The sequence below is a fragment of the Cheilinus undulatus genome, linkage group 13 (genome assembly GCF_018320785.1).
Source record: "Cheilinus undulatus linkage group 13, ASM1832078v1, whole genome shotgun sequence".
Classification (NCBI taxonomy): Eukaryota; Metazoa; Chordata; class Actinopteri; order Labriformes; family Labridae; genus Cheilinus; species Cheilinus undulatus.
The window spans coordinates 16,660,162-16,678,272 of record NC_054877.1 but is presented as its reverse complement, the minus strand read 5'-3'; the positions used below and the strand labels follow the sequence as shown (position 1 = coordinate 16,678,272).

Below are 18,111 nucleotides of genomic sequence, written 5' to 3'. Positions count from 1 at the left end.
CATGTCAACAAAAACTGTAAATGTTAAAGCTTTATAAGAGGAGAAATAATGATGGGGCCGATGCATAAGACTACATAAATGGCCATCATGCCATAGCTCAACGGTGTATTTTGACATGATTTTGGAGCCTTATGCAGTAACTTCAGAACAAATGTTTGTGGTTTTACAGATGCATATTTACACTAATACTGTAAATACTTTATGTATTTAAATTTTGGAGAAGTGTAGATTCCTCATAAATAAGGACAAAAAATAAGGACAAGTCTTACAGAAAGGCTGTGACATCAAGCTTGTGCAGGAGAAGAGGAGGGAAGCTGGGTTTCTCTGAGAGGTCGATAGAAAAGTTTCCCTGTCTGATTTTGCATGGGTATACATTTTTTGGTATACTTTCAATTCATGTCATCAGTAGTGCTTTCCAAAGTTTTAATTAGGATAAGATATAATAATAATTTATAGATGAAATCAACGCTGCTGTTTCAAAAGCTTTGCTATTTAAAAGCACAATATTTCCAATCATTATAATACGATTAGCATCATATCTGTTATGCAATCCTGCTCACATTTGCAATAAATATTGGCCAATTAGTTTAAATACCAATTAACTGATAGCACCAGTTATCATTTATTAAAAAACATATGTATCTGCTGAATTTACTTCGCTAACTTTGATCAGGTTAATATTCAGTGCACCTCGACAGGAGGGATTTTGGCAACTTTAGATCAACCACACAACAGGCTGAAACAGTGAGGTGTTTTACTAGTTTATTTAATTTAGTATTAATAAATAATTCATAAATTACAACATTGCCATCAGTTTGTGTCCAGGATTCATTACAACTGTGTGCTAATTTAAGGTCAAATTTATCTAATTTAATCCATAAGATATGAGGCATGATTTATTTTGTAAACTTTGTGACTGGAGATGCAAAGGTAGAGTTCTTTTCTTTAAATTCAAATGTACAGAAGCCCTGAAAGGAAAAAAAACTGTTTCTGAAGACTAGGATGACAGATGTTTTGTCATCTGAGTTATGACTCAATAACTAATTTAAAAAACAAAAAAAATGTTTGAACTTTGACAAATGTATCCGAGAGACATGTGAGGGTTTATTTCCCCATGTTATTTGTCAACATTTTTTTTTCATTGTTGATAGCAAGTGAAAAACATTTGTACCTATCATCATTTAATCTGATCTGATAAGATACTTGGTTTTTGATTGTCCATGTGAAAAAATACCCTTTAATGTCAAAGAGCACATGTTCTGTTTTCAATACTTTAAATTAGATTTTAATGCAAATGTTTTAATTTTTACCTCAGGCTACTTCTGTAGTTTGAAATTGTAGATGCACTGAAGTGTGTGATAGAGTGGAGTTATGCACGGAGCATCTCTCACCTAACAAAGATCATTCTGTCATGTTCAGTCATAAAACAAGACAAAAACATTACTTAAATGTAGAATCTTTTTTTCTGGTTTTCCTCTCGGGGCTTCCATACAAATGTTAAATAAAACCCTTTTTAAACCATTTTTTAAACAAATGGATAACCAGAGTCAATCTACAATCACTACAATATTTTGATAAGAGGTGATAGCAGGAAATGTTCATGTGTGCAGAAATCAGCTGTGGCAGTGTGGAGTCATCTCTGGAGGCGCCAGGAGTGAAACTTTGGCAGTGCACGGTCTGGAGAAAAAAACTGCATCTGTGCAAGTTATTTTAGTTCAACATGATTCACTCCGTTACAGAATGATTCAGACAACATGAACAATGACAGAGCTTTTTATCCCTGCAGGATAAAAACACAGTCCTTCTTGTTTTCTTGATTCTGGCTCTAATCAAGAAACCATGAATTTTTCTATGCATCTTTCAGGGAATTTATGTGAGCACAGAGCTTCAGTGCTGGCCCCAGTTTGACGTTCATGGTGCTGACCAGGTGATCTTCTGTGAGGAGCAGAAGAGCCTGTCCATCGATCTCCTGAGAGCGGAACTCCTCGGCTACATCCTGACCACCTGGAGAAAAGAGAATGTGGATATTACATATTAAATTCCTTCTATTGCTAAACAGCAGCCTGCTCCACAATTTCTGGGTAATTGAATTACCTTTTCAGTTAAAAGATTTGGCAGCATTTACAAACCCCAGTTTTAAAAAAAGTTGGGGCATCGAAAAATGTGAATAAATCAGTAAACCTATCGAACTTATATTATGACGAATACAACACAAAGACAAGATGTCTAATGCTCAAATGTTGTGTGCACACATTCTAAATTTGATGGCTGCAACATGCACCAGAAAACCTGGATCAGGGGCATCTTTACAACCTGTTACATCAACTTTGGGACTGAAGACGCTCATTGTTGGAGTACTGAATGGGGAATTCTTTCACATTCTTGCTTGATGTACATCTTAAGTTGCTCAAGAGTGTGGTATTTCCATTTTGGCATTTTGTGCATTATGATATGGCACACATTTTCAATGGGAGATAGGTCTGGACTGAATGCAGGTCAGTCTAGTACCTGCCCTCTTTTATTGTGAAGCCATACTGTTGTGAATTGTGCAGATTTGTGGCTTGGCACTGTCTTGCTGAAATAAGTAGGGATGGCCCTGAAATAGCGCCATCTGGATGGAAGCATTTGGTGCTCCAAATCCTGTATGTTCCTCTCAATATGAATCATGGACTTCACAGATATGAAGACATTGGCAGTAATACACCTTTACACCATCACAACAATCTAGATGGTCCTTTACCTGTTAAGCCACAGAGGACACAACAGCCATTATTTCTAAAAACAATTTGAAATGTGGACTCATCAGGCCACAGCCCACTTTTCCACTTTAGGTCAGTCAATCTCAGATGAGATTGGACCCAGAGAGTTTGGCAGCACTTATGCATGGTAGATTGTTAACTTTTTAACTGAAGTGTTACTGAGCTAACATTGTAGTAGGCATCACTACTTTTAATGCAGTGCCACTTGAAGGGTCAAAGGTCAAACACATTTAATGCTGTTTATGGGCCTTACCCATTGCATGCAGAGATTTCTCCAGATTCTCTGAAGCTTTGGTTGATATTATGGACTGTAGATGGTGAAACCTCCATATTCCTTACAAATGTGTGTTAAGGAATGTTGTGACTGATTGTTGGACTATTTGCCCATTTAGTCTTTTACAAAGTTACACTGTTGATTTTAAACAACTTAGCCTTTCAAGAGTGCTTCTTTTAAATACATCATTATGGTACTCTCACCTGTTACCAGTTAAACTACTTACCTGTGGAATGTTCCCAGTGTTTATTTTAGGATTCCACAACTGTCCCGGTCTTTTCTTGCCATGTCCCAACTTTTTTTGGAAAATGTTGCCACAGTGCAGTATTTGCGTTTGATATTATACTGAAGTGGATTATTTGGCACAAACAGAAGCATCTTCAGTGACTTATGAGGAAATAAATGTAAAAGTGTGTCTTTAGGTGTGTAAATAATAAAACACCACCTGTTTCTGTTTTTTTAATGTACCACCTGTTCCAGTGTCAGAAGCTGTGCTCATGCAGCAGCAGTACCTGGCAGGGAGTTGATAAACGAGAACACTTGTTCCACGTTCCACTGAGACGGACAGTCGACGTCTTTCTCTCCATCAGAAACGTTGATTGTTTCCATCACCGTCTGCTCTCGCTCGGTCTGTCTCTCCCTCTCTCGCCATCTCTCGGCCTGTTTCCGGAGCCTGGTTGTCATGGGAACCGGAGGCTCATATTCCTCTTCCTCTCTCTGTGAGCTCTGCTGGACCTCCTCTGAACTGAAAGTCCTGGAAGTCTGAGGAGCACAAAGATGACCAGACAAATATTTAATCTGCTGTGTGATTAGGGAGTCTGTTTACCTTTTACATGTAATTCCACTGTTAAATTCTGTGGTTAAAAAATGTTTCAATGTAAAATATCATTACAAAAAGATTCAGTCAACCACAGGCTTTTGACTGATCATTTATGAGGGGTAAGTTTACCGTAATATGATGTCGGCTGTGAAGGAATTTAATCAGTCTGCATTCGAAGTATCAATATTGATTTAAGAATAAACATTTCTATATTTATTTTTCAAATTGAGGTCTTACAGTATCTGAAATATTTTACATTTTCAAAGACAGATAAATTCTTTATTTGTGTAATTGTAATGGGACGTGTCTTGTCATGGTGGCTGTCATTAACCTTGTAAAAGCTGTATGTAAAAGCTTTCTGGAATATCTGGAGTGACTGATGTATTTCAGAAAAATTATCAAAATATCCTCAAATGAATCTGAAGTTTCTTTCTGAAATTTCCCTCGCATTTCCTTGAATGCTTCTAAATATATATCTGTGAAAAATTAGAAATTCTCCAAGTTTTCCTGTGATTCAGCCACGAATTTGGATTCGCACGACTCACTTTGCAGTCGGGCCGACATTCAGTCAGATCGGGCATCGTTTGTCGTGCTGTGTACATGGGGGTACGATGGCCAACTACAGCCTGACTGTGACCCGACAACCTGCTCCTGACTGGCCAGGAAGATTTCTGGCATGTTTGATATTTTGGTCGTACAACCCTAGACACTTCACAGTGAGAGCAGAAATGGGAGCAGAATAAACAACTTTGGGGGATTGTTTTTCTTTGTAAGAATGACTTTTTGATGCACCCTGCAATGATAAAGGAAATAAATGAGCAGTAAATATTCCTATCCGTGGACCTGCAGCTGACACAGAGGTGATGCTGTTTGTGTGTTCGGGACAGAGAGAGGTAGTGGGAGAGAGAGAGCGAGAGTGCGTGAGAGAAAGCAGGAGAGATAGAGGGGGGAGAGAGAGAGAATATGACTGGAAACACTTCACCCTCAGACCCTGAGACTTTTTAAAAAGGAAACTCTGCAGGTTTCTGTCATAGTCCATCCTGACTTCAGTCGCACAGTGTGAGCACTCAGATCGTGCACGACCATCAGATAGTACAGTGTTAGCACACAACTCATGCACAATCGTTGTGCGTCGTAAAGGATTCAGTCGCACAGTATGAGATGACATTCTGCCATGACTGTCGTATGGTCGGCTTGAAATCGCACAGTGTATACCTGCTTAAGTCCGAGCTAATCACTCTACTCTCCACTCCACTTGTATACAACCACTCACAACAAGTAACCCTTTCTTCATAACTCTCACAAACTCATGCCAGAGCAGGTCAGCAGAGGAGCGAAAAGCACCTTTTCTGTCATGGAAAAGTTTTTAGTTTTGCCATCTGCACTTGTTTGAATAAAGAAATGTTGCCCAGTTTTGACAAAAGTCTGAGCTAATCGCTCTACTAGCAGCCATTGTGTACAAGCATTCACACAACAAGTAACCCTTTCCCCCATCACATACTCATGCTAAAGCAGGTCAGCAGAAGAGCGAAAACATCTTTCCTAACATGAAAAGCTTCCAGGGTTGTTTTTATTCTTTATTTCATGCATAAAACTTTGTCTGGTTCTAGTAAAATGGAACACAATGCTAAAGCTATATCTGAGGTATTTACCACAGTAGAGGCATCCATTACAAAGAAAATGAAATTTCAAAGAAAATAAAATGAATAGACAAAAACATAAATTTCCATTTTTATTTACCATAAGTAAACCCTTTTATGACTTTTTAAGTCTTTATAGTACATTTCAATAACTTACTTTGTCTACAAATGTTTTTCTAACTTCATTACCTTACTTTTAAGCTAAACCATGACGACTGCTTTCTCTTTAGTTTCCTTGTACTATTTTTAAAAGTTATCAACTTCACCCTGTGGATACAAATTAATGGGTTGTTGTTGCATAAGTCAGTAGGGCTTAAAAAATCTTTGTGTTGGGGAAGGCCAGAAGGAGTCACAAGATGAATTTCGCATTGTACAGAAAGTAAAGAGCCACAAGAAGTGTTTATCATAATCCCTACTCTTCTTTGTCTGAAGGATGATGAATTTATCTAAACATATCACCTGAAATTTGTCAAATAAAGCCAAAAAAGAAAAGTCAGCACTTGAGGCATCCCACCATTTTGAAAAAGGATTCCCATTTTATAAAACTTCAAACATGTATGCATATTTCACTGCTCTCCTTCAGAGCTCTGCTGCTGCAGGATGCAGCTGTTCCCCCGGGAGCGGCTCATCTCAGAGGACCAGTGATCCCTGCAGCACCTCAGCATGTCGCTGAGTGCAGCAGGTCACTGATGTTAACTGACCTGTCTCAGAAAATGTTCTCTGGAGGCTCCATTGACTCTGCTAGGGGGTCGTCCTCTCCTGCCCATTGGCCTGTGACCCCAGCAGCCTGCTCTCAGCGAGCTGATACGCTTGGTGCAGCTCACACTAAACCTTAACACAGACACATCAAAATATTCATAAACACTCCAATGCTTCATACAGTCCAGTGCAGATGATCACTTTGTGTTGTGATGGCCCTGCAGTCACGATGTCATTCATGAGGCCCTGAAGCCTTTTGGGACTGTTTTCCATTATTTACTCAGTGCAGATACAGGGTTTTGTTGGATCTGGACTCAAAGCTGTCCTCTCTTTAATGCCTCAAGAAGTCTCAAAGGGAAATCTGGTGCTAATTATACTCATGAGACTCTGTCTTTAAACCTAAATGAAGCCAAATAGATTCAAACTGTCAGATTACATGTTTCACAAACAATGAAATGGGCATTTTGAGAAGTAAATAAACAATAAAAACAACACAACATTGTTGATCATTATTAATACAAGTTATGCTCTTTATGGGCAAAATCCTGCATTTTTATTCATTAGATCCCAACCAAAATCTAGTGCCTTGCTTAAGGCCATATTTAGTCAGTCTGGGGTATTACTCATCATTTTTACACATAATATTCTAGAAATTGTGGTAAGTTTCCACTTAGGCACAATCCCTGATCAACAACAAGTTGAAATGCCCAAGCATCATAGCTGCTTTTCAAAACAATTATATTGAATGTGTGTGTGTGGTGTTTGAGATTCACCTTCGGACACATGCCATGGAGCAGAAGCGCTTGGAGCGCAGAAACGTGTTAGCATAACCTCGACTCCCACAGAACTCGCACTCCAGCACACCTGATGCACTCTCCACCAGATCTGCAACATTACGGGACCAGCCATTAGTCATACACTTCTAAAACACAAAGACACAATGGCCCAACTTACTGAAGACAGCATAACATAAAGAGAAGGACATTAAATGGAGTCCTACACAAATTAGCACTGTAAGATGAAAGGTAAGATGTAAATTGAATGTGAAATCAATAGAAAGAAAATGCAAGGAGGTCAAAGGGTCTTTGGGCATTTTTACAAAGTCTAGCTATTCAACTGGAATCATTTTGCAGCTATGGAAAAGGCACTGTCTTTCAGCAGTTTTTAATGTGGTCATGGCATGATTAAAAATAGCTTTATAAACTTTAAAAACATAGACCACACCTCAAACACATCTCATTTCTGTTGCCAAACATATTTCTCTGACTCTGCTTTTACTTTCACATCGCTACCTCCCAAATCCCTTTATTTTAAACTTAATTCCCTCTAGATACAGGAACCACTGTGGTTGGGACAAAGGGACAGTTTTTCTACCCAGTCTCGATGCCTCTGGTTTTCTACATTAGACCAAGATCAGTGGGCACCAGCCAGTCATCAGTCTCCTATGTCCACGTAACCTCAGAGACCCTAAACCGTCACCCTGTCATCCATCCATCCATTCATCCCACAACCCTTAACTAATCCCTTTATCCCTACATCCCACAACCCTTAGCCCATCTCTTCATTCCTCCATCCTACAACCCTCACCTCATCCCTACATCCCACAACCTTTACCTCATCCCTACATCCAACAACCCTTACCTCCTCCCTTTTATCCCACAACCCTTACCTCCTCCCTACTCCCACAACCCTTACCTTATCCCTCCATCCCCCAACCCTGACCTCATCCCTACATCCTACAAGCCTTACATCATCCCTTCATCCCACAACCCTTACCTCCTCCCTACATCCTACAAGCCTTACATCATCCCTTCATCCCACAACCCTTACCTCCTCCCTACTCCCACAACCCTTACCTCATCCCTACATCCAACAATCCTTACCTCATCCCTGAATCCCACAACCCTGACCTCATCCCTACTTCCATAGACCCTTACCCTAATTCCTTGATCCCTACATCCCAAGACCCTGACCTTATCTCTATATTCCATGACTTACCTCTTCCCTTTATCCATTGACCTATACCCTCATCTCTTCATCCCCCAACCCTGACATCATCCCTTCATCCAACAACCCTTACCTCATCTCTCATCCAACAACAACCCTTACATCTTCCCTTTATTCCTTGACTCCTCATATCTTCATCCCTCCATCCCCGAACCCTTACCTCATCCCTCCATCCCACAACAACCCTTACATCATGTCTTTATCCCCTGACTCTTCATATCTTGACATTGTGCTCTGTGATTTGCAGTTTGTTTGACCTGTGTTTTTTTAACTGTAATATTTCATGTCTGTGACTCTGTTCATTGTGCTGCTGCCCTTCTTGTTCAGGACACTCTTGTAAATTAGATTTTTGATCTCAATGAGGTTTTCCTGGTTAAATAAAATTAAATAAAATCTTCATCCCTCCTTCCCACAACCCTTACCTTATCCCTTCATCCCATGACACTTACCCTCATCCCTTAATCCTTTGTCCCTAACCTCAAACCCTCAGCTCTCAACTCTTACCCTCATCTCTTGATCTCCCCATCCCACAAACCTTACCTTATCCCTTTTTCCATTGACCCATACCCTCATCCCTCCATCCCACAACCTTTTACCACATCTTTACATCCCTGACCCAGTGCAATGATGCAGCTACAGATGTAATGTGTTTTTGTATGTTTTCTTCTCTTAGCCCAAGAAGTCTGAGGACACATTCTGAAGATGTTGTAAGCAGTGTATTATGTGAATCAACCCTTATATCTCTAGGTTTTTGGAGAGAGGATTTACAATTTTTCCCTTTGAAATGGTCACCTAGGTAAATTCACACACAAAGACCACCTTACCATCTGCAGTAGTTTCGTCATTTTCCATCTCAGAGTCCGTAGAGTCAGACAGGTCAGCCTCCAGTGGACTGTCATCTGCCGTTACATTGCCATTGGTTTGAATCTCCTGGGATTCAGGCAGGGAAGCCTGCTGCTCTGATAACAGCGATGTGGGAAACACCTGCATTAAGAGGTCAATTTAGACAATAAAGTTTTAATCACAGATATAGAAAAACACAAGCTTTTAGTATAAATAGTCAGAAAATAAATTCTGTTTATAAACCAATCTGATAAAAAGACCTAAACAGAAGAAGACAGTCAGTGCTGCTATCCATCATATTTCATTAGTAATTTATTTTCATTGATTCAGTGATGCAAAATTTAATGTTAATAATAAATGAGAAGTATATACCGGGAAAGGCTCCAGACCCTCTCTAATAACGAAACCCTCTACCAGGTGTGTGAGAACATGGGCTGTGAGGATCTTGTCAGGGCTCACTGAGGGGCTGTCTGGGGAGGTAGGAGGCTGGCTGGGGCCTCGGACTGCTGCTGGGAGGATGGGAGGAGGCAGAGGAGGAGATGGAGGAGGAGGGTTGATGCTGCTGCTGTTGGTAGCGCTGAGCTGGGACAGCTCTTCAACAGCTGGTGACTTGATGACTGAAGAACTGGATGTGATGAAGGAGTAGTCCAACACTGCTGTTAAAGACAGGAAAGATAACAGAGTGGGGGGTTTATAAAGCAAATCAGTAGTAGGTGAATTAACCAAAATCAGCTTTACTGTCCAGAAGTTTTGTTCAGGTTGCCTTGTTTCAGTAAGGTTAGCTTACACCTGACTGCAATCAATCCAACAAATAGAACAGGTTCTTATCTCTTGAGATAGATTTGGTTATGCATTATTGCTTGATTGATAGATTAGTTCCTGGTTGTAGGTCAAAGATTAAGGGTCAATAGGTTCTGTTTGCATCATATTTCACCTGCACTGTTATGCTCTGCTGGAGGCACAGGTGGAGGTATGGCGGTCCCTTCTCTCTGCAAACTGTCAGAACAATCATCTTTCTTCTCTGATGAGCTCAATCCATTCACTTTGGATGTTTGCCCAGGCTGAAATCCAAACCACAACAGACTCTTAATCAAAATCACACCCACTGATGACGAATGCTTACAAATCTGAACTACAAAAATGATCACTTACTGATGGGGTTTCGCTTGGTTTGACTGGATGAACTTTTAGGTCCACAGCCACAGTCTGAGGAGGAGGAAGGTTCTGGTAGGGCATCTGGACAAGAGCCTCAGCTACAGGCAACTCCTGCTCTGTCAGCAGCACCTGTCCTGACTGGACTGCTAAGGCCTGGACAGAGTGCAGAGAGAGCCTCTGGAGGGAGGCAGGGGGATTATGGGAGAGCCTGGGGAGAACCAGAGGTGGAGGGGGAGGCGGGGGTTGATTCAGCACTTGAGGAAATGAGGTCCGACGCTGAGGAGCAGCCACCAGAGGAGGAGGCTGAGGTTGGACAGCTGCTGCTGGGATTGAGGTATGAGTTGATGATGCAAAAACGCTGGTAACAGAAGAAGATGAAGAAGAAGCTGGGGCGTCATTGTTAGTTTGCGATTGGGTGCTGTTTGTGGTCAGTCTTTTAATTGAAAGAGAGAGAGGGGTGGAGTTGGTTTCTGGAGGTGCGACTCGGAGGGCGATGGGTTGAAGTTGGCGGTGTTGTTGAGTTCCTCCTGTTGTCTGCTGGAGGATGAGCTGGTGCTGGCCTGGCTGACAGGACAGCTGCTGCTTAACCAGAGAGTAAGCTGAAAAGAGAAGTGAATGAGACTATTACAGAGATAGTCATTGAACAGCATGTGAAAGAGTCTGGGAAGGTGTTTGACATAAAGCTTAACCAGGCAAAGTTAATATGACATCCACATTTACTGGTCAATTTCAGTCATATTTGGGACATGGTTTAGTGGTTGATATGAAAAGTATTTGGGTGTCTAATGTCCTGGTTTGGTGTGGTTGTGTCTTTGACCATTCCACATCAAAGGCTGTTGTTTCTAAGTAAAATCTTGACATAGTGAACTCTTGTTGTGAAGTACAGACTTTTTTTAGTTTATGACAGCATGAATAGACTGTGATGTCCATTGCCTGAAATTTGACTTAGTTTGTTCAAAAACGCCAAACATGTTATTTACATTAGAAGGATATTACTTTATTTTCATGTCGGGTCATACTGTACCATACCATATATTCTGTATCGTATTGTATCGTATCGCATCATATCGTCACACAGTCCCGTAGCACCCTGTATCGCATCATATTGTATCAGTCTTATTTTATGGTATGATGTAGTATGGTAGAGTATGATATTGTATGGTATCCTTTGGTATCTTGTTGTATCGTATCATACTATATCATACATACAACACCATACCATACAATGTCATGCCATACCATACCATACCAAACCATACCGTACTGTACCATACCGTACCGTACCATACCAAGCCATACCATACATACCATACAATGCCATGCTATATCGAGCCATGCCATACCATACCATACCATACCAAGCCATGCTATGCCATGCCATGCCATACCATACCATACCATGCCATGCCGTACCATACATACCATGCCATACCATGCCATACAATGCCATACCATGCCATGCCATACCATACCAAACCATAACATAACATAACATAACATAACATAACATAACATAACATAACATAACATAACATAACACACACAAAATCCTATCATGAGGTATCGCAACATATTGTAGAGTATAGACTGTGCTGTCCATTGTCTGAAATTTGACTTAATTTGTTCAAAAATGCAGAACATGTTATTTACTTTAGATGGATATTACTTAATTTTCATGTTGGGTCATATCGTACTATATCATATGTTCTGTATTGTATTGTATCGTATCGTATCGTATCGTCACACAGTCCCATAGCAGCCCTTGCATCTATCATGTTGTATCATTTCTTATTTGATTGTATAACAAAGTATGGTATAGTATGGAATCCTATGGTATCTTATTGTATAGTATCATATTATACAATACCACACCATACCATACCAAAGCGTATCGTATTGTATCGTATACCATACCATACCATACCATACCATACCATATCATACCAAATCCTATCGTGAGGTATATTATCTCACTGTATTGTATCATCTCCACTGATATAGTATCATACCGTCCTGTACCGGCCCGTGCCACGTCATATTATATCGTATCATTTTATTGTATGGTATGGTATTGTGGAGCAGAGGTTAGCGCTGTTACCTCACAGCCTCTGTGCATGCGTGGGTTCTCTACAGGTACTCTGGCCTCCTCCCACCACCAAAGACATACTCATTAGGTTAATTGGTGACTCTAAATTGGCCGTAGGGTGTGAGTGAGAGAGTGACAGTGCCTGGGTGTCTGTCTCTATATGTCAGCCTTGCGGTAACATATATTATTTCATCACACTGTACCTTATTGTACTGTATCATACTACATAACTTGCACCATCTTGATTATACTGTATTGTGTTGTATCATACTGTGCTGTATCATGTCATGTCTAATTGAATCATATTGCTCTGTACCTGTACTGTAATGCTTCAGTAATAAAAAAAAAAACATCACTTGTGAAGTCCACTGTCAGTAAAGGTTCACTATTGTTAACAGATTTTACCACAAGTGTTGAAAGAGTAATAGTTGATTCCGGTTACAGTGACTTACTACTTGAGCCTTTCACACGTGGTCTTTGTAATCTTTCCCTTAATCCTAACGATTTGAACACATTAGCTCACCTGGTGTTATAATCTTAGCTCCTGGGGACAGTTGGGAGACACCAGCAGGTCCTGTTTCTGTTAATGTGTCGGTCAGCTGGTTAGTCTTGGGAGCACAGACTGATGTCTTGGATAAGGTGGTTGCTTGAGACTGGGCAGATGGCTTTAAAATCACACTGTGGTGTGATCTGGCGGTGGCCAGAGCGCCAGGCAAATGGGCATGTAGGGCTAGATTCTGCACCTGAATACATGAAGGCAGAAAATAACTGTTTAACAAAGACAAATATATTCTCAATCATTTAAAAACCCGAAGAATGGTCTTTACCCTGTTCTTACCACTTTTTTTTTTAATTATAGATGTGACGTATATTCAAATGGTTTACTTAAGTCTATAATATTTGAGGTTTTGTGGCATGGCAGGTTAATCTTTTTTTACAGAGTCAGTTTTTACCTGAGAGGAGGTAGGTAGTGACGAGCAGGAGGTGACAGCTGGAAGGTCTGACTGAACTGCAGCCAATGGGGCTGCAGGCGTCAGGATGAGCTGACGAAAGAGAAGCAAAAAGGGGACAGATATGGCAAGTGGCTTTGAAAAAATTTAATCAGATAGAGACGAAAGCATAAAAAATGCATTCAGCAGCGAGAAAAATAGGGCAATCAATGCATGCAGTTCTATAGACCCAGTGTGACAAATAGCAAGCAAGATTTGAAAGGCTTTTCACCATTTGAGTGCGGAGGTACATCTGAGCTTGGCTACAGTTGGAAGGTCTGCTTCCCAGAAGCATGGCCTGTTGGGATATGGAGGTTGCTGCACTGGCGGAGTTAGATGTTTGGGTTCGACCAATCAGCTGGGCCGTTACTTGGGATGATGGAAGTGTTATCTAGATTCAGGGACAGTATGAGGAAGGGAGATGTTGAGGTTATATTTGTGCACAGAGCTGGATTATAACCTGTCACACTAATACTTACAGATGAAGCAACAGGCTGGTGAACCAAACCACTGCTAGATGATGAGGGTGACTGTCTCTGACGCACTGAAGCCTGAAAAAAAAAATGGAATGAATGTTACATATTATAGCTCATGTTAAAATAACTACCCATACTACACAGGCAACATCATCCTGACCTGCTGTATTGTGGCCAGACTCTGCAGGTGGGGGGAGTGCGGGTGCTGCTGCAGGGCTGCTGTCTGCAGCATGAGGTGCTGCTGCTGGGCTGCGTACATATGATGCAGGTACTGGGCTGCCATGCTCTGAGGTCTGTGGATGGCGTGCTGGATCACCTATTAAATCACATATTTGATACATCAAGCACTTAATTTAATTGAGGTCCAATATCTGACACTCAGTTTCCTCCCTATGAAGTCAAGCAATGGCTACAGGGGTTTAGAACTCTATTATTCAGAGTCCTGGGTACTGTCTACTACTTGGACTCATCTCAACTCACTAGTGTATACAGAAGCATAGCCCAAGGTTCTGACTTTTACCTGGATTGGATGCTGCATATACATATATCTATCTATCTTTATATATATATATGTGTGTGTGTGGGGGGGGGTGTGTGTGTGTGTGTGTGCACTATATGGACAAAAGCATTTGGCCACAGCTGTTAATTGCTGAATTGTGTACATTTTCCAACTTGTTTTTAGCGTCTTGATGCAACATCATTTTTTTCTGCTATGAACCTGACAATAAAGGAATGTTGAATTTTTTGCTTGAAATCATATATGATCATATTGTAGGTGCTTTTGACTACTTGAATTACCTTTGTGTGACATGAAATCATTGATACAGTGCTCCCTGCTACAATCAGTGACATGGAATCCTCTCAAAACAAAAACAAATGGCTGCACCAGTCCATAATACTCTCTATTTCTTGGGCTGTCTTAAAGTTCAGTACCTGCTGTTGCCCATGGATCTGTCTATCCCCTGGTCTTTTTGTTCAACAAATGAAACAGTGACTTTAAAGTCCCTAGGTACTGTCTATTACCTGGACAGCCTGTCTGTCTGGTGAGATGATGCTGAGGGAGGTAGAGGGCGCCGGGGCACACATGGTGCTGCTGCTGCAGCTGACTGTTGCCATGGTTACAGTAGCTGATGTGGTGGGGGTGGTGGTGACCACAGTCCTGTTAGCATCTGACTGTTTCTCCATCTCCCAGGTCACACACAGATTCAGGGGTAGGTAGATACTGAGAATAAAGGATGGATAGAAATTTGATAATAAAAGATCAAATAAATATGATTTAAATGCTCTTGAGTCAGGCTGATAGTGTTGTACTAATTTCAGTCATCTGCAATTTCTGACACAGGTTCCAATCCAGCCTGTGGATCCTGTCCCACTGGTTATTTTTCCACTCTATGTCTCATTCATTCCCCATTCCCTACTCCATCCACTGTCCTATCTAAATAAATACAAACCAGAAATACAAAACTTTAAAAAAGCACTTACCTGAGCTACTTTATCATGTTCTGTCCTCCTTAAATCATCAACATGCAGTATGCAACAAGTAAAATAGACCTGCCACAATTTTTAAGAGATATGATCCAGAAAATAATTCTTGATAAAAAAATATTTACACGAAAATCACAAATTTTCTTTTTCTTTCTTAAAAACTTTCAGAGAAAAGCAAACAAGTTTAAACTGATATCACAGTAATTGAGGTTTTCCACCAAAAGACATACATTTTTTTAACACAGTGGTGTGAAAATATAATCAGAGGTGGAGCTAGAAACCATAAACAACCAGGACTAGCCCAGGTTTAGAAGGGTCCACAGGTTATGAAATGTAAATTTAGTCCCTATAAGACAGTTTGATTCACTATTTTTAAGTCATTTATCATTTAAATGCAAGTACACACTTTTGTGCAAAGAAATGTGAACATAATTAGGGCAAAAATGATAGCTCCACTTCATTACATTATTAGACATTATATCTAATATCTGATTGTCCTTAAACTGTTTTTATCATCTGAAAATCTTAATAAAACATGTTAAATATCAATGATTTTTAGTTTTGCCTCTCATAAAGGGCAAAAAAGACCAGTTTTTTTCTTTAAAAAAAGGCTACAAAGCACAGGCAGGATTGGAATTTGGTGTAAAAGTTGTAGCTGGCATGAAATTTTTAAGAACATGAAAAACAAAAAGGAAGGTAACAGTTACGGTGTACTCCTGTGGTTGTAGACAATGTTTATATTTATGACAATATGTAATAAAAAAGAGCTTGGGAAAAAATACATGGTTATGTCTGATTGTCCTAAAAAAAATCCATGTCATGTGATGCATCAGCAAGGTCCGTCCAATAGTCATCATCTAATATTCATGTCTTTTATTCACCTGGAAATTCAGGGCTTTTGAGAAAACATTCTGACCTTCAGGTTCAGTCGGGGTCACTGATCTCTGACACCCTGGTTTTGGGGGTGGCAAGCAGGACAGTTTGGGAACCCCTGCTTTAGAGCTGTGGTACAATGGCAAACAACTTATGTGCAAATATAGCAGATTTTTAAATGATGAAATTATATGTATCATGGGAGGAGTTTAACACAGCCATGCACATTCACAGTTAGGCATTTGCAGACTTACATTTTAAGGATTTTTAAAACACTACTACTTCATGATTTCAGCATAAATCTCACCAAATGACCATGTTTTCATTTCAAATGGTACCAATCTTATGCATATATTTCTTCAAAAATGGGTAAAATACCAAATGTGAAACCATTTAAAAAATACTCTCTGTGATTTGGAAGGCATCTTGTGACCTCCTCTTAGTGTCTTGCGACCCTTCCAGGGGGTCCGGACCCCCACTACCCCCACCACTGCTCTAAAGAACCTTAGCTCTTTACATCACATCTGCAAAATTATCACTTTCAATGTCTCAGTTGAAATTTGTCAAGGCTCTTCTTTCAAGATGTTTACCAATCGTATTCACTTAAAACCATTTCTAAATTATCAACAATTTTTATATTGTTACCATTTTAATATTGCTTGCTATTTTTTGTTCTGTCTACTGTTTAATAGATCCCCCTTATTACACAAGTTGAGAACAAACTGATTCTGGTTCTTTTTCTGTTCTAAAAGTTATTCAAGGTTATAAACACAGCACTTGTGATTCTGAACAGTGTGCCATCAGTAGATTAGCATACATGTAGATTGTGGTATACAAATAAATATTTTTAATTCTTTCTCAATACCATAGAGATCATATGATCTCTAAAATGTCTGCTTGCATATTTCAAACCATGGCTCTACAAATTACTGAAACAATGTCATTTTAATGACATTTTCAGGTATAATACACTATTTTGAAAGATGGTGACACAATGGTCATCGAGAAGTATTAGCTCATCTATGAAGCCATTAAACATTAGTGCATCAATGCAGCAAGGTTTCGTTTATACTTGTATTGGCTGATACATATTACAATTCTGTTCATAGATTTTTAAGTTTATCAATCTTTAAAGGGAGTATTAAACTTAAGAAGTATCCCTGTTTTCACGAGGCTGAACACTATTGTCTTTCCTGCTAGGAAAGCTTGAATATTGATCACATTTTGCTGCAGAGCCGCGTTTCTCCAGCACACATTAGGGTATTCTCGATAAACCCCAACCTTTACAATCAGCCTAATGTTGACTCTAAGGTCTATATATGATACTCAGATAATACATTCAACAGTCAGGTTGTCTGTCCCTTAGCCTCCACTGTCTCTCTCTCTCTCTCTGCTCTTTATGCATGCGCAATCATTCACCTCTTGTCGGCGTTACCTGCCCGTTGTTGATAGACATGAGCCATCAGGAACTGCCCGTAGCCCGGCACATTGTCCCAGTCATGAAGTCTACATGCGTCAGTGCTGTCTAAGATGGAGATAAAAATAAGCATCGGACGCTGTATAGAAGGCGATAGCCTATATATTAATAAAAAAACAGATACAGCACCGCTCACAGTGCGGGAGGACCTTCCACATCCAGGGCTGCCCGCTGCGCTCCTGCTGCGGGGGGGGGGGTCCCGGGGATGTAGGCTACACTAGGCTACAACAGGTTACTATATGTGTTTATGCGCCTTACAAAACCGATCGTTACAAAAACGGTAGTAATCAGATAATTTGTATTAAAATATGAGGACCGGATTTTGACTTTCAGAGCTTTAAAGAGAGAACAGATACCAAAAAAAAAGCCTAAATATTAAACAGCTCATGGGCTGACAAGCATTTGGATATACGTGATCTATTATTTCCATAAACATCTATGTCTGTAAAATAGTACATTTAAAAAAAAAAAAAAAAAAAAAAATATATATATATATATATATATATATATATATATAGGATCAAATTA

At 40.0% G+C, this 18,111-nt stretch overlaps 1 protein-coding gene across 2 annotated transcripts; it reads right to left on the bottom strand.

The window, feature by feature from the left end:
- Positions 1-828: 828 nt before the first annotated feature.
- On the bottom strand, positions 829-17,648 carry phc3 (polyhomeotic homolog 3 (Drosophila)). Of its 2 annotated transcripts, none has more exons than XM_041803890.1 (15): positions 17,542-17,648; positions 14,772-14,970; positions 13,909-14,064; positions 13,752-13,823; positions 13,505-13,663; positions 13,237-13,326; positions 12,807-13,026; positions 10,195-10,796; positions 9,977-10,103; positions 9,415-9,698; positions 9,024-9,183; positions 6,966-7,077; positions 6,195-6,324; positions 3,546-3,795; positions 829-2,004 (listed from the first exon to the last, which is right to left on the bottom strand). In XM_041803890.1, the coding sequence occupies exons 2-15, from the start codon at positions 14,931-14,933 to the stop codon at positions 1,850-1,852; spliced, it is 2,679 nt and encodes an 892-aa protein (XP_041659824.1). In that variant the 5' UTR covers positions 14,934-14,970; positions 17,542-17,648; the 3' UTR covers positions 829-1,849. The 2 variants fall into 2 exon arrangements, with proteins under 2 accessions (XP_041659824.1, XP_041659825.1); XM_041803891.1 differs by having other exon boundaries at positions 9,415-9,695.
- Positions 17,649-18,111: the final 463 nt, after the last annotated feature.